The sequence below is a fragment of the Zootoca vivipara genome, chromosome 1, assembly GCF_965207765.1.
Source record: "Zootoca vivipara chromosome 1, rZooViv2.hap1.1, whole genome shotgun sequence".
Lineage (NCBI taxonomy): Eukaryota > Metazoa > Chordata > Lepidosauria > Squamata > Lacertidae > Zootoca > Zootoca vivipara.
In genome coordinates this window covers 55,935,963-55,958,451 of record NC_142582.1, presented here as the reverse complement: position 1 = coordinate 55,958,451, position 22,489 = coordinate 55,935,963, and the positions used below count along the sequence as shown (strand labels likewise).

The 22,489-nt window shown below is 48.5% G+C and overlaps 1 protein-coding gene across 1 annotated transcript; it reads right to left on the bottom strand.

Moving 5' to 3' along the window:
* Nucleotides 1-71: 71 nt before the first annotated feature.
* Nucleotides 72-21,831, bottom strand: LOC118078350 (eosinophil peroxidase-like). Its single transcript, XM_088665049.1, has 16 exons — nt 21,747-21,831; nt 21,092-21,185; nt 20,771-20,946; nt 20,546-20,678; nt 13,300-13,429; nt 12,656-12,862; nt 11,616-11,976; nt 10,665-10,825; nt 8,325-8,583; nt 7,047-7,217; nt 6,159-6,396; nt 5,162-5,373; nt 4,314-4,478; nt 3,084-3,215; nt 1,889-1,985; nt 72-1,183 (listed from the first exon to the last, which is right to left on the bottom strand). Exons 1-16 carry the CDS (start codon nt 21,814-21,816, stop codon nt 1,090-1,092), a joined length of 2,700 nt encoding a protein of 899 aa, XP_088521175.1. The 5' UTR covers nt 21,817-21,831; the 3' UTR covers nt 72-1,089.
* Nucleotides 21,832-22,489: the final 658 nt, after the last annotated feature.

The window sequence follows — 22,489 nt, the reverse complement described above, 5'->3', positions numbered from 1 at the left end:
ATTTTAGCTTCTTGCAGGGAAGAGGTGTGCCCAGAATCAACTCTAGTACACACTAAACTTGGATCACCATCAGTTTGTGTCGGGATTACCTGCCACCTGGGCCTTGAATAGATTAAGCAGTAATTAATCAAGGATAGGAACTGCCAAGCTCAGGCTGAGACTTCAAGGGCCTGTTGGGTCCAGCTGGCAAATGAACACAGATACTTCTGTCTTTCCTTGTTCATGGCTAGACAAGCAGCCAAGGGCAAAGTAGACAAATGGATGTTTGTAATGCAACATTGACAGTATAAAAATAAGTAGTCTCAGGTGTTTGCTTTTGGAACAGAGGAATGGCAACAACAGATGTGGCACTGCTTAACTCTTGAGACAGGACATGTGGTTCTCCAGGTGGCATAAGACTTAACTCCTCATCAGCCCCAACCAGTATGGACAACTGTTAGGGATGATGGGAGTTGTAGTCCAACAGCATTGGGAATGTCACAAGTTCCCCACCAACCATTTCTTCTGCTTCAAGTTTGCTCATGGACATACTGTACTGCACATGCATTGGAACCCTGATGGAGATAAGCAAACTTTGTGTCTGGGTGAGAGAAAATTGCTTCCTTTCATTAAAAAACCCCTCCTGATATGACCCCAATCTATTTGCAGGTATTTTCTAACTTTCTACCTCTGGCTGTCCCTTTATTGGCTGGGAATCTATTAGCCTTTCAAAACAGTAAGGCAAAGAAAGCCTATGTTAGAATCATAGAGTTGGAGTGGTGTTTCAGAGGCAGACTAGAGCAGGGATCATCAAGTGTTGCCAGTATAGGCTTCTCCTTAGGGCCAGTCCGAGAGTGCTACGTGCCTTTCTCTCCTCCAACCATGCCATGGGCTGTGCCCAGAGCACCCAGTGAAGCCCCGAGTTCGTCCAATCTTCAGCGGTTAAATCTTCTTTGCAACACTCTAGAAAGATTGGGAGGAAGGGCATTCTCTCGAAATTATTTGGCAAGAATGATTTGAGAAATCTTTAAACTTGAAAATAATACTAATTCAGAGCCACAGTGGTTTGGGTTCCTGAGATGCTAGGCCTGGAAGAGAACTTGGGGAGAGCTAACTTGAGTCAGGATTATGGCCTTCTTTGGGACAATCCTGGGGACAGCGACTATCTCTAGAAAGGGAGACGACCTCCTTGCTCCTGAAGCACCTAGGAAGCAAAAAGCAAAACAAATGGTCACGAGTGCTGAAGGGGCAGGGCAGGCATTTCAAGTAGCTAGAGACTAGAGAACTGGGGCCATCTTCAGTTCTTGAATTGGCTACACATTTGGAGCAGCTCAGTCTTTGCAGGAAGTTGTTGTGAAACAAGAGAACCTTACCAAAGGAGGAAAGACACACTTGTGAGTCAGAGGTGCAGACTCTGTTGCCCTTGGGATGCTGCTAGAGTCCAGCTCCCATCATTCCAGGCTGCGCTAGGACTGCTGGGAGTTGGACCACGGCTTCCCCACCCACCCCTGCTGTAAGTACTGGCATGGAGAGATAATATATGTGGATGTCACTAATGCACACAGAGGCGAAGGCATGGGACAACACACCAGGCTGAAGGCTGTTGGGCTTGGCCCTTAATGTTTCAAAGGGGAAAATAAGAATCTTAACCTCTTGTGCTTCCCTGAAACAGCAGAAGAGGCCAGAGGTCCATTTGTGTCACTTGGAAAAGTTACGTGAGCAGAGAATTGAAAAGAGAATAAACCCAAAGGTCACAAGAAGCCTTCACAGGGCCAACCAAAATATTACAAAGTTGGTCCTACTCTATTACTTCACTTTGGCTTTTTTCCTCTAAGTGAGTCAATGCGACTACATACATTTTTTTAAAGGAAGAAAACATTTCCAGAGGTTTACGGTAATTCAGTCATACCTTCTATGCAGTGCCACAGCTACAGTGATGAGAGAAATAGCTCCGGCCACAACAGCTGCAGCTATAGCCAGTGAAGTGACAGTGACACCTTGGCCCCCTAGGATAGAAAACAGCAGCGCTTTTAGGGCAGATCTCACGTGCCTTGCAAAACCTGTGGTGCGACTGCCTTAGGAAAACTCTGTACGGTTCTGGTGATGTCACCTCAAAAAGGATATTACAGAGTTGAAAGAGGTTCAGAAAAGGGCAACCAAAATGACCAAGGGGACGGGGCAACTCCCATGTGAGGAAAGGTTGCAGCGTTTGGGGTTTTTTAGTTTAGAGGAAAGGTGAGCAAGAGGTGACATGATAGAAGTTTATAGAATTATGCATGCCATGAAGAGAATGGATAGAGAAAAGGTCTCTCATAACACTAGAACTCATGGGAATCCAATGAAGCTGAATGTTGGGAGATTTGAGAGAGATAAAAGTACTTAATTCATGCAGCACATAGTTAAACTACTCCCCACAGGAGGCAACAACAGTCATCAATCTAGATGGATTTAAAAGAAGATTAGACAAATTCATGGAAGAGAGAGGGCTATTGACGCCATGATGGTTCTGACTCTGCAGTTGGAGGCAGTAAGTCTTCTGAATGCCAGTTCTGGAAACCTCAGGAGGGGAGAAGGCCCTTGTGTTCAGGTCCTGCTTGTGGGTTTCCCAAAGGCATCTGGTTGGCCACTGTGAGAACAGGATGCTGGACTAGATGGGACATTGGTCTGATCCAGCAGCCTCATCTAACCTCCTTAAAAGTGGGCAGAGCAACAAAAGTAAAAAGTCTCTGTTTCTGTGCACACTAATGCATACCTTTCTATCCTTCATCCAGACAAGCAGAAGGCATCATCAGCGTTCAAGGGGAGACGTGTGGTGTGGGGAGAGTCTTCTTGAGGGCTAGAAAAAGAAGCGGGAGGGGGCTGCATTTGGCCCCCAGGCCTACAGTTTACCACCCCTATGATGGAGGAACACTCCAGGAATGACTCTCTTAGTTTCAAGTATAAGATTGCTCTGAGCAATCAAAGCAATGAGATAAGGGAGAAACACAGCTTGAATTGACATCCCCCAAACCCTTCCATTTGGCATCTCCCAGTGAGGAAATGAGGTCAAGGGCTTTGCTAGACCTTCCAGCTTCCTCACAGCCTGGTCCCTCGACCCAACCTACCAATGCAGGTGGTGCCATCCTGAGACGGAATCAGGGAGCCCTGACAGGCACATCTGAAGCTCCCAGGTATGTTCACGCAAATCTGCAGAGGGGGGCAGGGATTCTCTTGGCTGTGCTCACATTCATCAATGTCTAAAATGACAGGGGGTGGGGGCAAATATAAGAATAATTTATTGGGCAGCTCCCAATATTAAAAATACGATAAATCATCAAACACTAAAAACTTCCCTAAATAGATGTCTAAAGTCAGATAGTTCTTTATTTCCTTGACTTCTGTTGGAAGGGCGTTCCACAGGGGGGGGGGTGCCACTACCGAAAAGGCCCTCTGCCTGGTTCCCTGTAACCTCACTTCTCGCAGTGAGGGAACTTCCAGAAGGCCCTTGGAGCTGGACCTCAGTGTCCAGGCTGAATGATGGGGGTGGAGATGCTCCTTTTCACAGTTGCAATGCTGGATTGACACACAAACTAAGCAAACCTCTATTTAGGGCTTCAGATTACTAGGGGGCCTCTAAGCACACACAAAATGCAAAATTTCAAGTTTTACCTAATTGGCTAATAATAATAAGAATAGAACAATGCACTTTTAAAAAGCATTGCTGCAGGGCCTCTTAAACACAACAAGGCGTTGGGTCTCTTAATCTCGGCCTGAATAGCAGTGTGACCTGGAGGAGTTGGACACTGGTTGCTGTGACCATCACCGCAACACACGAGCGTCAGAGGCACAAGCCTAGCATGAACAGCCTTACAAGTGTATCCATACAGTCTTGACAAGAAATCTGCCTGCAATGTATGTCACACATCTGGGTGGGAAGGGGATAGCAAAGCCGTAAAGTAGCGTCTATACACAAAAACAGCTAGGCACAGGAACAGTTTTCCCCCTTGTGCCATCAAACTGTTAAACTCGTAGTTGGGTAGTGGAAGGGGAGGCCAGTTGTGGGGTGGGATTCCTTTGCTGTGCAGTTGTGTTGTATTGTAAGTGGAATAGTGTTTGTATGAGGTACGTTTTTTACATTGCAATGTAGTCGAAGCAAAATTCCAAGTATGCTTGGTACTTGGCCAATAAATTATTCCTATTCCTATTCCTAAATAAAAGTGGGGAAGGAGCATGAGGTAAAAAGTGGCAAGGAGTGAGGCTGAAGAGGAGTAGCGTCATTTTTTAATTTATTTTTTTTAAAAGCATGACATACTTTATACATGAGTCCCCGAGGCTCTTCCTGTGGTATGCCTTACCTCGGCAAACAGGCAACACAGTGCTCCACTCTCTGTCCTCAACATTGCAGGTTATAGAGGAAGGACCCTCCCGTATGTAGCCAGGCCAACACTCAAAGAACACTGAGGCTTTGCACTGGACGTAGTGGGCTCCTTCAACCAGAGGGACGGGCCCACAAGGTGTGTCTGTGGAGAGAGAAGAAGAATACAGCAGAAGGACTTCCTAAGAAATGCACCAGTTTGAAAGCTGCACTGCGTTGGAACCAATTCCCAGATGCAGGCCTCTGAATGTTGCATGTTCCCAAATGGGGATGAGTGAATATTGCAAGAGGGGAAGGGAGAAAGGAAGAGAGGACATAAGGACTTCTTCTGGATAGGGCAGGGCAGTGTGTGCATAGTTGGTTGTGAACACACAGAACACAACAGATAATGACTGCCTATGTGTGAAATTAACAATTTTTCAAAACCCAGCTTTTCCAAGTTACTGTTTACACAGGCACAGTGACAAACGTCTGGGCTATGGGAGATGTATTAGAAATTTATTACTAGCTTTATTATAAAGGTACTAACTAGAATAAATTTATATTTATTATTGGCGCTTTTCTCTGGGGGTACTCAAGGGTATGCAGTACTGGCACGTTTTATTTTTCCAAATGTTAAAAGTGTGGCACTTACTGTAACAACATGGTGAATACCACCCTTCCATAAAAAATTCCTACAGCAGTTTACATAAAGGAAAACATGCAATATATATATAAAAGTTCTACAACCCCCTCCCATCCCTGAGACTCCCTTCTTAAGTGCCAAAAGGTTGCTGAGAACAGGCTTTCCTCTCTAGTCCACAGAGTTGTGGCCACTCCAGGTTCTACCTGCTGAATCTTCCCTCCATGCAGTCAGGTCCACCCTTGGAATCTGGGAGCTCTTGCAGGACACAAAGTCACTTGGGAAGTGACTGGTTGAGAAGACGTCTGCAGGGAGGTGGTGGAGGTGGGTGTTGTCGCAGAGGATCCGGAACAAAGTCACCTTTGCTAGCTCTTCCCTCTGGTGAGGGGTGAACACTCCTTCATTCTCCCACCAGAACCTGCAAAAGAAAATAAAGAGGGAGGGAGGGAGGGGGAGCAAAAGCCTGTTCATGAATACCTTATTTGGCTGAATTCATTTATTTCCTGCAGTGCTTCGTGCCAGGGCCGTCTTAAGCATATCCGGCGCTGTGGTACAAAAATCCTTCCGGCGTCCCCCATTTCCCAGAGTTGTCAACCTTTTTTAAGGGGGGAAACCCCAAAGTTGTTGACCATTTTTGGGGGAGCTTACACATTATCTCTAACAAGCCCTTAGAACAAAATAAAATGGCAAAAGGCAGAAGAAAATCTAATGAAGTCCTCAGTTCCAAAGCAAGACTCAATCAAGACTCAGCAGTTCTTCTAATTCATCCTCATGATTCAAATCACCACATATCAAAAAGTTAAAGCAATCACCAGTTTGTTGTTCTTTAAATAAATTAATAAAGACACAGACAATGAAGTTCCCGGCCAATTTGTGTTAATGCTGCAGTGAACCCTCTTTGTGGAATGGTCTGCCAGGATCAGGCAGCAAACCAGTCCAGCAACAAACCCATTAACTCCAAGCATATATACCACACCTCTCACAATCTCCAGTCTAGTTTGTACTTCTCACAGAGGGAGCTAAAGAGCTGTGTTTCGGACTTGGCTGTACCATTTCAGACTGGGGTGTGTGTGTTCATACAGCTGAATAATCAACTGAGAAGTGCAGATAAAGTTCTGACCCGCACGATAGTCTGGGAGGTACAGATCAGGCAAGTTTCTATCTTGGAATTTGCAAAGACTACATTCCTCAAATATTCCCTACCTGTCACCATCTCGCAGGGCCTGAAACTGCCTTCCCAGCAAGCAAGCAAGCAGTTCCCCTACTCGGGCACTAGGCAGGAGAGGTTCTGCGATGGCCCCAATCCAGACATCAATGTTCTCAGGCGTCCCATACAGCTTGAGTAGTTTGTGAGCCAGGTAGCTGCTGTTGAGGATGTGCTGCAAGTCAGAGAAAGTGTGGGCCTCTGGGAGACCACAGAACCTCCTCCAGGAGTTGTAACCTGCAAGGAGCACCAGAAAATAGCATTTGAAGAGAACATCAAGTGTTAGTTCTAGGTGGAGGTGCCCTCTGCTTCTGATGACCTCTCTCTCTCTCTCTCTCTCTCTCTCTCTCTCTCTCTCTCTCTCTCTCTCTCTCTCTCTCTCTCTCTCTCTCTCTCTCTCTCCTTCCTCTACCCCTTGTCATGGCACTGCCCAGCAACACCTTGAGGGGAGAGAGGGAGGAGGAGGAGGCTAGGCAGGAACAGCTGGGAAGAAAAGGACAGGAAATGGCAGGAGAAGGGGAGGGGGTGGAAGGGAGCAGCCACGGAGTGAATGGGCTTGCTGATGCTGAGCCAGAGCCCCAACACTGCTCCACCAGCTCGGCAACAGAGGGGGAGGCTACGCAGGTCCCGTCAGCAAGGGAGAGGCGGGAGTTGAAACGTAGAATGCAGAGGAGGAGATTAGGGCTCCCTAAGCTTTTATGTTGGAGAAAAAGCCACCAAAAGTTACTTCCTGGATCTGAGTCCAACAGTATGGATGGCTGAATGATGTCTACTGCTTTTGTATGTATGTAAATAAATACTGAAATATGTATAGCTCAGAGTAAGCAGCACCATTTCTTGCGGAGAGCATCCACTGCCCTTCCAGCCCTGCAGCAGCCCTTACACACCTAGCAGTCCATGGTCCCGGCCTCTTTGCAGGTTCAGAGCTGCCAGGTCAAGGGATAGTGCCTTCTTGGGATGAAACAGCTTCTCTGTCAGCTCCTCTGGCATCATCTGAGTGGCTGTCTGGAGCTTTGCAAGGGTGAAGATCTCTCCACGTAGGATAGGATCGATCCCTCCTAAAGTTTGTGACAGAACTTCAAAGCCAGCAAAAACAAACCAGCATTCAGTCTTTATGGCAAAGCTCTAGAAGACAGGGCAACTTCTCACACAATAGCTGGCATTCTCATTAAGTAGAAAGCAATGTTATCAATAACCCATGTGCACAGCCTTCTCAGCATGACACACAACATGCAGATGTTTTGTGGGCAAGGCATTCATGACGATCAGCTTAGCAGGGTCCTGAAGCTCCTCCCCTTGTCTGTGTTACATTTGCCCCAGTTTCTAGGACAAGCAATGGTGATATGGGGTGGTGCCACAGGATGGCTGAGAGAAACAGGGACGCACAGAAACAAGCTGCACTCTACTGACATGACAAAGCACTGTAGGTTGGACCCTGTGGCTGACTATATTCACACCCATAACTCAGAGGTGGAATGGCTATAAGCAGAAACCTTGGGGATTTTTAAGCCTAACATAAATGGCGCGCATTTCCTTCCAGCATCTCTGAATGTTGTAACCCTGCAAGCAATTCTCTCTCGCTGCTCTCCACAGGACTGTTTTTAGAATGAGTAGAATGTGGTAACCCTATGACAACCTTGTCACTCCCTTACAAGATTCCTGTCACCAGGAGGATCTCAAGGCCTACCAAATGCATCGTGACAGGCTTCCCTTGGCCTGTTTCATGGTATACATTCAATGAAGTCAGCTATAGGCTCATGCCACAATAAAAATATTAAGGACCTACTGCAGGAACTTTTAGTTGATTTTGCAGATTAAAAAGGCGGCCACGCTTCTGGAATTCACACACTCAAAAACATGGTTTACCTCAGCACAATCTGAGTACAATAGTTCTTAGATAAGGAATGGGAAAGCATTGGGCCTCCAGATGTTGCTGGACGTTATCTCCCATCATCCCTGACCACTGGACATGCTGGCTGTGGCTGATGAGAGTTGGGAGAACATCTGGAGGGCCACAGGTTTCCCACCTTTGCCCCAAACATTGCTGGTCTCTTGGGTAGATCTGGGTTCAATGGGACTAACACTGTGTAACTTGATAAATGACGTCACCAAAGACAACATGCCCTTTCCACCCGCTCCCATCTCATGTGTTGCCAGTTCTGTACCTTCCTCAATGATCCTCCATGGGGAGAAGAATGACTGATGAAGAGATATGCTGGGGTGACTGGGATTCTCCTCAAAGTTCTCATCCAGACGGGAGAGGAAAGGATTGATGGTGACGTGGGCAAAGCGAAATGCAGCTGTGGCAAAGACATTGGAGATACGGGGGTCAACAGACTCGTCGTAACCAGAGAATGGAGGAAGGTAGGCCTCAGTGGCTTCTGGGCCAAGGATCTTTGGGACATAATCCCTCCAGTTTATAATCTACATCAAGTGAACAAACATAAAAAGGAGAAATAAACTTGAGTTCAGTGGGGTTGATTGAGGATCTAGTGAAACCAATGGATGCTATTTTTGTCTGCTTTGTATCAGGCTAAGTCGAGTAGATATGAACACTGAAAAACAAGGTGAGAGCACACCACATGGAGAAGGTAAGAGGAAAAGAGCCTTGCTCTTTCATTAGGGGTGACCATTTATGAACGGCTAATTTACTATAGCATATTTACTAATTTACTATAGCATATTCAAAGTGTTGGTGCTGACCTTTAAAGCCCTAAATGGCCTCGGTCCTGTATACCTGAAGGAGCATCTCCACCCCCATCATTTTGCCCGGACACTGAGGTCCAGCGCCAAGGGCCTTCTGGCGGTTCCCTCGTTGCAAGAAGCCAAGTTACAGGGAACCAGGCAGAGGGCCTTCTCAGTAGTGGCACCCGCCCTGTGGAATGCCTTTCCACCAAGTGTCAAAGAGAAAAACAACTACCAGACTTTTAGGAGACATCTGAAGGCAGCCCTGTTTAGGGAAGCTTTTAATGTTTAATAGATTATTGTATTTTGATGTTTTGTTGGAAGCCGCCCAGAGTGGCTTCCAGCCAGATGGGCGGGGTATAAATAATAAATTATTCTTATTCTTATTAATGTAACCTATAGCATATGTGGTAACTGGGTGGCTGCATTATCCTGCCGAGTGGTAAAGAGACTTTTACCATACAACAAGTTCATTCTGTGGTAAAATGGTTGTGTGCCTCCATTTTTAGTCCCTTCCTGAGTAGGGCCACTGCTACCCACTGGGTGGATGGTTGCCAGAGGAGGAATCTTAGTCAAGCGGGGGAACCATGGAGATGTGCAACAGGAGCAACAAACAAAAAAGCAGTTCTTTCATTTGTGCTCAGGCTAAAGTGGAGAGAAGCAGTCAAAATGGCAGCTCAGACACAGAATTGTACCAAGGAATATGCAGATTTGTTGGGAAGAAATTGCTCATTGGGCCTCAACCACTGCAATGCAATAGATAACTTGTTGGGATGAATGTGAGAAGCTCAGCCATGAAGCTCACCGGTGGCTTATTTCATGTTCATCCACCTCACAAGTTGGCTGTGAGGATAAACATGCTAAAATAACATTCCCTTTCCTCTGACACTGCAAAAATATTCTGTGAGCTCTGTTCCCTAAACAATTGGAACGTCTCTGAATATTCTGTGCCACCACACTGGGTCAGTCAAACTGGAGTCAGGTGCTTCACTGCCTATTAGGATAGCATAATGTTGATGACCTTCTAAAAATGAATTTGTAAAAATTCACCTGCATTTATGAGAACAAAATTTCTAATAATGTCAGCGTTTCCTCTCAGGGACTTTCATATCTGGTGAAACTGAAAGATGCCTCAGAGAAACCACTTGAATGGGATTTTTTTTTCCTTTCCATCCCTTGCATCAAGCAGCTGCAGATCCTGTAGAAGGGAGCTTGAGTCCCAGGAGAGAGATCAGTGTTCTGCAAGTTAAAAGAGCTTTTCTATTTCACTGCCAGCTGCACTTTGACCCTGGTGTTAGTTTTGCGGTTCTTGCATTTCTTCACAAGAGGCCTCGTAAGATTAGAGCGCCTCTTGTGCAAACATATCCGCCTGCATTAACATGGCTTGTTGAGTGTTTTCAGAATTACCAGCTCTTATCTGACATAAGAGCAGGTTCCGCTAGAAAGCAAGGTGGAACAGTGTGTGAGTGATTGGCAATAGCAGCGAATTTGGAGCCAAACTGTGACACAGAATGCAAAGCTGCTGTAGAAAACACCAGCTGCATGTTTAGATCCCCTCCGTCTTCCTCATAATATCTAGTAAAATATGTCATGTCCTGACATCACAGCAACCAAGGTGCATTACATTGTAGAACCATAGAGTTGGAGGGAGGGGGGGCTCTATCTAGCCCAACCCTCCTAGTCCCCAAACACATGGCTGCCATTTTCCACGGCAGATGTACACATACAATCTGGATGTCATGTATAATCTGACCCTGAATGGGAACTGTATCCAGCTCTCTGTTGAAGGAACTAAGCAACGACATGCCTGAGGCCCTCACCTGGAGGTAGGCCCCAATGACTTTGCGAGTCTCCTGATACAGAATTTCCCCACTCCAGTGGGGGTTGAGCTGGTGGAGGGTGGTCGCGATTCTGTTGCTCTCCCTCAGGAACACTGTGTGCAGGACCTGAATGCCTAAATGTTCATTGGACCGCGAGTCTCCTGGCAAGAAAGAGACCAATGTACACAGTAAATGAGACAGAAGTTACACAGCCTTTGGCAGGCTTTAAGCAGCCTGCAAAAAGGGAAAAAAAAGAGATGTTGCATACATGTTTTGGGTGGCGGTAGCCCTGTTTTAGTATTTTCACCATTCACTTCCATCAGTGGAGGTCCCACTGATGGAATTTTGGCTCCAGATGTCCCCCCCCCCCGATACCTTGAGGTAGAAGCCACCCATCTCCCCAGTCCATTTTCACCTTGTTCCCAGCATCCGACATGACTGGCATTCTGAAAACTCACCCATGAAGCTCCCATACATGGATGAAGCACACAAGTCAGTTATGGAGGGGGAGAACCCTACAGCCTATAGGTGCTATTGGACTGGTTAAACCACAAGTCAGACAAGCATATCCCATTAATCCTGAAAGGCCCACCACACATTGAGGGGACTCCTGTACAAAGCTATGAGACCCACTGCAAAGGAGAACGGGGCTCTAATTACTTTAACAGCTGCACAGAAGGGAGCATTTTGGCATCTTGTCTTGCAAGGGGCTGCCTGTGATGAAAATCACCTCCGTTAAAGAAACGAAAGTCCTCTCTTCCTTTTCATCTGACCACACTGTTCAGCAGAGATAGGAGTCTGTGGCATTCCAGATGTTGTTGGACTCCAGCTCCCATGAGTCCCCAGTCAGCACGGCCAACAGATGCTGGGAGTTGGAGTTGGTCCATGCCTGCAGGGCCACAGGTCCCCCATACCTGCTGTATCTCAATCACTGAGAAGCTGTCCTCTTACCTGCCACAAAGCAGGGCACGTCAGATGCATTGGCAAGGCAGGAGTCCCACGTCAAGGCACAAGGGTTTGGGGATTTCTTCTCAGCAAAGGGCAGGAGCGGAAGGCCACCGTCAGAGAACTCCTGGTTGACGGCCAGAAGCCCCAGTGGCTGGGTGAAGTTGCGGAGCTTCCTGGCCAGCGAGGCCGTGCTGCCGTAGATCATGCTGCCGTCCACAAAGGAGGTGAGGCTGTTCAGCTGCTCCCGGGGCTGCAGCTGCCCCAGAGGGAAGCTGGATTGTCCACTGCCACAAGCTGGCGAAGAGCGGGTGAAAGGCATGCACTTCATTGTCCCCCCACCCAGACGGAAGTCGCCAGCAGGGATCTGGCACAGGAGAAGCAGAGTGGTCAAGAAGCCCTGGGTCTTATTGACAGGCGGCCAGAAAGAATGGAGAGCTCACATTCTTTATCGAGTTTCCACAGCTTCCCACACAGAATCGGAGTCTAAAGACAGAGGTGGTTCTCTCCCATGCCACACTGCACCCCGAGACAGATTGACCCAGGGGAATCTGAGCCCCCAAAATCTACTGGCCCTTCCCAGCCTTTAAAAACTATTCATTCATTTATTTCCTAAGTAAGCAAGCTGAAATTGGCATCTCTGCATATGTATTAGCATATATAAATGATCTTAATAGGTGTGTACTCTGAGCTTTTTTAAAAAAAGGACCTAGGACGGATTAATTTCAAAATGGTAGGCCTCATTTTTTGCTTTCAATGTGGCTGTAAAGTTACCTCATGGAATGAATTACGTTGTATAGATTTCACTTCTGGTTTTGCATTTAAAAAAAACTCTATAAGCAAGCCCTGTGAACCTGTCTGGATATGACGGTGGGGGGAAGTATTTGTGAATCCATGTATTTCTGAAACACTCTCATCGGGGTTGAGACATATATAAACCGGCCCTACTTCAAATTTTGGTAAAAGGAAAAGGCAACAGTCCTATCAGGAGGGCTACAATGAGTGTTCTTCTTCCTAAGTTTTTTGTTGTTCATCACTGTCTTTACCTGGATGGGGAAGCACGGGTTCCGGTTGATGCAAGCATGGGAGCAGTCGGCTCCGTCCGTGAAAGAAACGGTGCTGGCACTCTGGGGGGTGAGATCCATGTCATGATCAATCCATTGGCCCCACTCCACCAGCATGTGGGTGTAGGAGCTGTCCAGGGAGATGTTCTCATTCCGTGTGTGCAAGATTTCATGGGACACCTGGCGCACCTGGAAGAACAATTCATTTCAAATATGAACACTGTTGGTCTTTGTGAATAGCGCAGTATATTTTTCTACTTTCTGTGGAAACAGAGTCCAAACTAGTCATGCTTTTCGCAGAAATTCATGGAAAGTTACATTTCGAGTGTTTTGACAGCATTACGAGACATGGAATTTGCAATTGCCGTGGCGTGCCTAACTTGTCAATGGAAACTATGAAAATATCATGTGTTCCTCACTCTTTCATGCCTTCACAGATACACTTTCCAACATTTCTGTGCAAAGACCCAGGAATGTTGGCATGTCAAGCAAATCAAAGGGTGCTTTTTTACATCTTATTTTAAAGCAAGCTAAGAAGGAAAGCTTTGGAGTTGTCTTATAAACCCTGTGTGAACTCTGCCATCTCCTTTCATAAGAGATTCCAAGTCTTGCCCGCTGCCGCATACCAAAGGCAATGAGAAGCCATTATAGGTCTTGGATTGATTCCACCCTTTGGGTACAGAGAAGCCATCCTCATAGTCTGCGGGCAACCAGCGGGCGTAGGCTGTGTTTGCTGCTCCCCACAGTGGGTTCTTCCTGCAAGGGAGAATGAAATCTCATAAATTGCAGAAAATGGGCAGGTGGCATTGGGTTCATATAAGTAGAAGGTGGAGAGGGAAAACGACTCCTGAATTATACTCCTTGAGAGTGCAAGTGAGGGAATCAGAGGACTGTATGGTCTTCCATATCCAAAACACTGGCTCATCGAAAGCAATAGATGTTAGGGAGAAAAAGATGTCAGCCTTTCCCCAGGTAAGCCCATTCTGTATCTGCAAGTTTTTGTTTCAGTGGGAAAACTTCAACCAAGATATCCCCTACTCACCAGAGGATTTACCAAGTGGAAGCATTTTACTACCTCATCTGTGCAAACTAAAGAAGCATGGGGGGGCACTTCATTTGATACAGAGGGTTTCCTAAATAACAGCAAACAGGCGGCTTTCTGTGGTGTATTGATTCATAGCCTAGGACACCCATGGGGGTCGTTTGTACTGTGTGCTGAGCAGAGGTTTGTGAGCAGATAATTTTTGTGCGGTTTTAAAACTTCGTTTATTATTTTTTTAAAAAATAACATTCAGTATTAGTTTCTCGCTGTATATAACCTTTATTTCAATATACTGTTATTTAGTATGATGTTTGTGGAGGTATGATTCCTCACGAGCACATGACTGAATATATATAAAAGATTACGAGCCATGTTCAAAATAAAGATGAAATTTTATGGAGGGTTGAAATTCTTAAAAGACAGCTTTAAAAGGAAGGGCTGGGCTGAGGTTGGGTAGTTAAATAAGGATGGTAAAATATACAGATATAATTTGCTTCCATTTGGCAAAGGGACAATTCCCCACAGCTGGTGTTTTAAATTGTTATGAAACAAAAATAGATATGTTAAGGGTTCTGCTGGTGATATAATTGTTTTCTCTGCTGAAATGTACTCGGAGTCGAGAGTGAATTTCATGCTCTTTATTCAGCTCATAGTCATCAAGGAGAAGAGGAGAAGAAGAATGGCTCTTTTCCCAAAACCATCTGCTTATATACATTATTTACACAATGGGCCTTGCGTGATTGGCTACTTCAGGGCTACACCTGTGGGCCAATTATATTGTGGATTGACTTCTGCCTGCAGCCTGATTGGCTGCTCCTACAGGCCAATCAGGTAGCAGATTCACTTCTGCCAGCCGCCTGATTGGCTGCTCCAGCAGGCCAATCAGGTTGCGGATTCACTTCCACCTGGAGTTGGATTGGGTAGCTCCCGCTGATTCTGAATCCTATTGTTCTAGGATTTAGCTCAGTACATAACACCCCTCCCCTCTAAGTTCCAGTCCTGCCCGGGAAGTTGCATTCGTAGTCCCCAAGGTCTGCTGGCCGCCTCCGTGTGCGTTGTGGCCTGGGGTGTTCCTTGGTCAGGGGTTCTGGTTCTGGCTCGTGTTCCGAGGCTGCTGGCTGTGCCGGGGCTGTCTGGTCTGGCGCCACTGAACCACTAGGTTGTGGCTCTGGCTCCGGTGTCCTTCCAGCCTCGGGGCGCCCCTCTGTGCCTACTGCTTCTGCTTCCCCTGTCCACCCCTCTCGCTCTACAGGCCTCACTGCCCTGCTGTCCCCTTGGGACCCCTCTGTCCCGCTCTCCTCCCGGGTTCCTCCTGGGAATCGTCGCCGTAGCTGGTCGCAGTGGCGGCGCCAACATTGCCCCCCTTCCGTTAGTACCTCGTACGACACGGGACCGGTCACCTTGGTGACTGTGGCGGGTACCCATGCTGGGCCTGCCCCAAAATTCTTTGCGTACACTGCGTCCTGGGCCACAAATGTCCGGGGGTTCCTGCCTTTCCCCACCACTACCTCATCCTGAGCTCTGTCGGGGTGAAGTCGGTCCAGTCTAGTTGCAAGGCGCCGGCCCATTAGTAGTTCAGCTGGGCTCCGGCCCGTCGTTGTGCTTGGGGTGCTGTGCTGTGCTAGAAGAAATGCGGCAAGGCGGTATTCCCAGTCCCCTTGTGTCATGCGGCGGAGGCTGTCCTTGGTGGTCCGCACCATGCGCTCCGCTTGGCCATTGGTGGCCGGGTGGAATGGTGCTGAGCGGATGTGGCGGATGGCGTTCTGCGCTGTGAAGATCTGGAACTCCTCTGACGTGAATGCGGTTCCATTGTCCGAGACGAGGGTGTCAGGGAGCCCGTGGGTTGCAAAAAGCTTACGTAGTACCCGGATGGCTGCCGCCGTAGAAGTGGACGGTACCAGTGCGACCTCCAGCCATTTGGTGTAGGAATCCACCACTATGAAGAATGTTTTTCCCTGGAAGGGGCCAGCGAAGTCCACGTGCAAGCGTGACCATGGATGTCGGGCGGACTCCCAGGGCTGGACTGGGGCCCTTGGGGGATCCGGGCGGGATTCTTGGCAGGTCTGGCAGTGTTGGACCCAGGCCTCTATCTCTCTGTCAATCCCCGGCCACCACACATAACTCCTGGCAAGGGCCTTCATCCTCACTACCCCTGGGTGTGTCTCGTGTAGGGCTGTGAGGACCCTTTTGCGGAGGGGCTGGGGAACAACAACCCTGCTTCCCCATAACAGGCACCCCTTGTGGGCCGACAGTTCATGTTTGCGGTTTGTGTAGCCAGCGAATTCTGGCCCGGGGCTGCTGCTGGGCCATCCTCGCCACACCCAGTCCAGGACCCGGGAGATGACCCTATCTTTTGTGGAATGGTGCGCAACTTCTTGTGCCTGAATGGGTCGGTCGGGAAGCAGCTCCAGGGTCATAACCTCTTGCGCAGGCGCTGGGTCGGGGCCTGTTTCTGGTAGTGGTAGCCTGCTGAGGGCGTCTGCGTGGCCCATCGCCTTCCCAGGGCGGTGGATTAGTGCATACTGGTAGCCGGCAAGGAAAATTGACCACCTGAGGACACGTGGAGACAACACTTGGGGGGTCTGCTTCTCGGGGGCAAACAGGCCAAGCAACGGCTTGTGGTCAGTCACTATGGTAAAGGGCCGCCCGTACAAGAAATCATGGAATTTTTTTACGCCCTTCACGATTGCCAGACCCTCCTTGTCAATCTGTGAGTAGTTTCGTTCGGCTGCAGCAAGCGTCTGGGAGAAGTATGCCACCGGCACCTCTCTTCCATCCGGGAGTTGGTGTCCCAGGACAGCGCCGATGCCATAGGGAGAGGCGTCGCATGCCAGCACCACTGGCAGCCTCTCGTCGAAGTGTGCCAAGACCGAGTTCGAGACGAGCAAGTCCTTGACTGCCTGGAATGCGGCCCTTTGTCGCTGGCCCCACACCCAAGGGGCCCTTTTATCTAGGAGTCTGTGTAGGGGCTCCGCTACCGCTGCCTTATGGGGAAGGAAGGCATGGTAAAAGTTCAATAGTCCCAAGAATGACTGAAGTTCGGGCTTGCTCTTGGGCGCTGGGGCCTCACAAATGGCCCGTACCTTGTCACCGGTTGGATGGACCCCTTCTGCGTCCACCTTAAATCCCAGAAAGTCCACCTGCGGCACTCCCAGTAAACACTTTTCCCGCTTCACCTTGAGGCCCGCCGTCTGGAAACGGTGCAGGACGGAGCGGAGGCGGTCCTCAAATTCCTCTGGTGTGGGCCCGGCGATCAGTACATCATCGAAGAAGGGGGTGACGCCAGGAATCCCTTTAAGGAGAGAGTCCATTAGATTCTGGAATATGCCTGGTGCCACGCTAACGCCAAATTGCAGCCGCTTTACTCTGAATGCCCCTCTGTGCGTCACAATCGTCTGAGCCTCTGCTGTGGCTTCGTCCACAGGCAACTGTTGATACGCTTGGGCCAAGTCCAGTTTGCCAAAGATTTTTGACCCAGCCAGGGTGGCGAGGACATGGCTGACCACTGGCACTGGGTATGCATGGGCCGTGAGAGCCTTGTTTATGGTGCATTTGTAGTCTGCACAGATGCGGACCGAACCGTTAGGCTTGACGGGTGTGACAATTGGAGTTTCCCAGGGGGCGTTGGGCACCGGCTCCAGCACTCCTTGCTCCACGAGCCGGTCCAATTCCTCGTCTATGCGGGGTTTCAGGGCGAACGGGACCCGGCGGGCCTTGTGCCTGATGGGTCGTACAGCGGGGTCTAGCTGTAGGGCAATGGGGGGTCCTGTATATCGTCCCAATGCCCCATCGAAAACCCCTGGAAACTCTTTGCATATGGCGTCCACGTCCACTTGTAAGCTAGTGCGGTTCACCCCGGTAACGGCTAGCCCCAGAGGTCCAAACCATGCCAGTCCCAGTAAGCTAACGTAGGGGCCCTTAACTACCAGCAAGTCCAATTGTTGCTTTCGCCCTCGATATTGCACCCTGAAGGTCCCCACCCCCATTGTAGGGACCTTACGTTTCTGGAAGTCCCGGAGGGTGAATGGGGCCGGCCTTAGTTTGGGACCCCCATTAGGGCACAGTTCCCTTAATGTTCGGGCCGAGATTATGGATAGAGTTGAACCCGTGTCCAGCTCCATGCGGCATGGGGCTCCCTCTATCTGTACCTCTATATAAATTTTCTCTGTGCTGGGATGGGGCAACTGGAATACCTGGTAGTCCGTGATCTCCGTCGAGTTGCCTTGGTGCATGGTGCCGTGTGACCTGGGGCTCCTGGGTCGGTCATCTGATGCTTGTCGACGGGTGAGTCGAGCCCGACACACCCGGGCGATGTGTCCCAATTTTCGGCACTGCCTGCACTCTGCGTTGCGGAAACGACAGGTCCTCCTCTCGTGGTTCTCCCCGCAGCTTGCACAGTTCCCTCCTTCTCGTCGAGGCTGCTGTGGGGTGTGTGCTGCTTGAGTGCGCCACTGTACTCGGTGTACTTCCTCCCTGTCAGATTCGGATTCGTCGGTGAGGTCTTCGTGGTAGACCCTCGGTTGGGATGGCGGGGCCGGTCGTGCCTCTTGCGTTGACCTCTCGGCGGCTTCGGTTGCCAGGGCTTCCTCCAGAGCAATCTGGAACGTGAGGTCTTTTTTTGCGTAGAGGCGTCGTTGCAACATCTCGTCCCTCAGGCCACCGACGAGGCGGTCACGAAGCATGTTCTCCAACTCTGAGAAGTTGCATAGCCGGGCGGCTTGGCGGAAGGAGGTCACAAACCCAGTTATGGTTTCCCGCGGGGCTTGCCGCTTTGCGTAGAAGGCATTTCGGCAAGCTACCACCGAGGGCTGTGGTGAGAAGTGCTCCTTCAGCCGTTCCATTATTGTTTTGTAAGAGACGGTAGCGACATCTCTAGGTGCAAGGAGAGCCCGGGCGATTTCAAACGTCTCCTCTCCACAGACGCTGAAGAATGTCGCCCTCTTCATGGCATCGTTGGTGACTTCTTTCGCTTGCAGGAGGAAGTTGAAACGGGCGGCGTACCCTTCCCAGTCTCCTGATGCTGGTTTGAATGGCGAGAAGCTGCTGTCGGTTGCCATTCTGGGTTCCTTGGGTCCTGGAGCTGAAGCCTGGATGCACGGTGCGATGCAGCGGTGCAGCAGGTGGCGGTGCTGCGGTGCAGTGCGTGGTGGCGGTCAGCTCAGCAGGATCCCACCTTTGTCGCCAGTGAAATGTACTCGGAGTCGAGAGTGAATTTCATGCTCTTTATTCAGCTCATAGTCATCAAGGAGAAGAGGAGAAGAAGAATGGCTCTTTTCCCAAAACCATCTGCTTATATACATTATTTACACAATGGGCCTTGCATGATTGGCTACTTCAGGGCTACACCTGTGGGCCAATTATATTGTGGATTGACTTCTGCCTGCAGCCTGATTGGCTGCTCCTACAGGCCAATCAGGTAGCAGATTCACTTCTGCCAGCCGCCTGATTGGCTGCTCCAGCAGGCCAATCAGGTTGCGGATTCACTTCCACCTGGAGTTGGATTGGGTAGCTCCCGCTGATTCTGAATCCTATTGTTCTAGGATTCAGCTCAGTACATAACATCTGCCTTTCCCCATTCTTCCTCCTCTACCTTTCTTGATTGTTTTATAGCTGTGGGGGGGGGGGGGACCTCCATACAGGGAGCCTCCGCCTCTCCTGTTGACCAGCACTTCGCCCAGTGAGAGCAACAGCAGTGGGTCAGGTGAGGGGAATCAGGAAGTTAGCGGGACGGAGGTGTCAGGGCTCAGCGATGTTGGAGAGCCCTTGCACTGCCTTGACCAAGAGGTGAAAGGGAACAGGCAGCCCCTTCCGGCACCTGAATTATGGTGCACCACTAAACATAAGGTCGGGAGGAGGCATTTCGGGGTGCCCCAACTCTTATGCTGGTCCCATAGCCGGAAACGTCCACTCCCGGATTCTGCGAGTGACTGAGAGGTCATGTTTTCTGCTATCTCTGCACTGTAAATACTATGCACAATAAAACTCTTAATGAGTGGACTTGGGCGTCTTTACTAAAGAGTAGCCGCAACAACACCATTACAATAACATATGGCAGAATTTAGCTGATTCTAGCCTGGCCACCAGTTGCTCAGTTTTGCTATGTGTATGCCTATGAATCAAAAACAAAACAATTCCTTTGCAGGTCTTCTGTGGATTTTGTGTTCGACTGCTGTATTTTGTGGATTTTGTGGATTTTGTGTTCGACTGTCTTACAGCAGTATTCGCACAGGTTTTTTTTAACTTCCCAGAAAACTTCATGTAAGCACACCAGAATGAAAAAAAGTTGTCTGGAATCTCTCTCTATGTATTTGCATACAAACAAGAATTACAAAAAGAAATCAGAAATCCCCAGTATTCTGTTTTCAAAAGAAAAGGTGACTCTGTAAAAATGCCCTGGGGGGACATCCAACTATCAGCAGAAAGTGGGAAATGTGAAATCATCTCTATGATTTGTCCCGCTACCTGCAAGACCTGGTGCAAAAAGGTGCGGCTATATATAGCTGACTTTCTTTGCAGATTATGTTATTTATTTTAAAAAAAATATATAGATTGCCCCGTCAAATAAAACATCAGCAACAAAATACAGCAACATTTACAAGTACAATAAAGCATAAAATGCCATAAAAACAACACAAAAGGATCATAAAAAAGACAGGCTCGTCCTGAAAAAAATGAAGCAACTGAAGAGGCCTTCTGGCTTAAAAAGGTCTTCAGGAGTTACTTGAAATTAGTAACAGGTCAAAGGGTACGGAATTTTGAAAAGTGCCATTTTGCATTTAATAATATGGCCAGTGCTTTTACAGGTTACAGGACTGGGCCAGCAGAATTACCTGTTGTTGCATGTCCCATCTATGGATCTGTACTTTTCAGTCAAACAGGTGTCTGAGCACTTGATGGGCCGCAGCTGAGCAGCACAGCCAGTTACTTCTGCCAAGGTGGAGAGATCATGGCCAGTTAGGACTCCTTGCAGGAGAAAAGGGAGAAAGAAGATTCTCAAGAAGGTCGAGAGGTGAAGACTAGTACTTCTCGGGCTGGGTGGTGGACGCAAGACACACCTGACATGTTGGCATAACGCTTCTCCCTTTTGTACACCAGCTGCCGAATGAGCTCCACTGTGGTGTCCATCAGCTCAGCCGCATGAACCGCCACATTGGTTTCGGCCTCGGGGTGCTTGAACAGGCTCAGCAGGTCGCTGGCACTGAGGGATCCCTTGGTCAGCACTGCTTTCCCTCTAGGATTTCACAGAATGAAAGGAAGGCACAGCTGAACGAAAAATACCAGAAAACCCCCACAAGGCCTGGGGTGTAGCCACAGCGGGGGGACAAGTAGGAAAAGAAAGGTGCTCACTGCCACCTGCATCACCTGGAAATTCATACCTGCTTCTAGAGCGATGATACGCCAAGGAAACCAGCTGCCTTGCCCGTTCCAGGGCCTCTTTCACCAATGGCCTTTCAGGTTTGCTGTCGTTTTCTGAGGCTGAGGGGAAATAGTAGTCCCAGAATGAAGAGAAGTACAAGAGTCCACATTGGTTTCCACAGCCCAGTACAAACCTATTTGTTTCTAGGTCCAAATCAAGGTGCTTGTGATTACGTTTAAAACCCTTAATGGGCAGGGGTCAGGATACCTCAAGAGCTGCTTTCTTCCATATGCCTCTGCCCAGCTTAAGAGATCATCTCATCAGCCTCTGCTTTGTATCCCATCCCAAACTGAAGTGTGACTGGTGAGTTTGCAGACTGCTTCTCCTTTCACCATTTTCAGGTTACTACTGAAAATAACTTTATCGTTCCACTGAGCTTTTAACAATTACTTGTGCCTCTCAATGCCAATGGATTTTAACCATCTGCATTTGACCTTTTGTTCGCATCTGAGCTCTGGGAGCGTTTGACTAGGGCCCATTCCTGATTTCTGCTTTTTGGGACTGGTCTTAAAAAATGGAAGGAGTCTTATTTGCCAGTTTTGTAATTTTGCTTCTGACGGCTTTATACTGAAGACTATAACTGATTAGAGCTGAAAGGGCACAGTATAGGTTACCTGCATGGGCCAGATTGGCATGAGTGCTGAATAGGGATATAACCACGATTGGCACAAGTCCAGGGAGCATCACTTGGGTTGGAAAAGCCGCCACAGAGTGCTAAGGATTGAACACATACACAGATTTATAATTGCTACAGTGCTGTGAATAAATTATCACCAACCCCCTTTCAGATAAAATTGGTGTTTTATGTACCAGTAGATGATTTAAAACTTAAACATTATGCATAGCTGGAAATAGGCAAGTAAAAAACAAGATATGTCATTGAAAGATCCACATACAGGTGTATGCCCTCCCATTTGCTCTGCATCCAGTGTGCTTTCATTGCTGTGTACAAAAAACATGAGCCACAATCCATACATGTTTCTTATGAAATACTTCATTTCGATGCATTTCTCTCCCAAACTAGCTTCAATCTGAACTGCAAAAAATAGTTTTAAGCCAGTAATGTGCTCACACAGCCTAAGGACAGAAACTGATCTCTGCAATCAAGTAGGCTTTCTGCCTAAGAGCACTCTGGGAAAAAGTTTGTTAGCAGCTGGCAAGTGATATGGCTTATCAGAGAAAAGGTGAGCAGCCTGACTCTCCTTCTGCCTCCCAGCTCCACCCTCCAGAGAGGAAGAAGGGATCTGATTAGAGAAAGGAAACATGGTGAGATCCCTGCCTGCTGCTTTAAATGTATGGTTGTGTACGCAGTCTTCCTGAACTGCTTGTGCCCCTGCTTTTCTCTCCCTGTAACCTT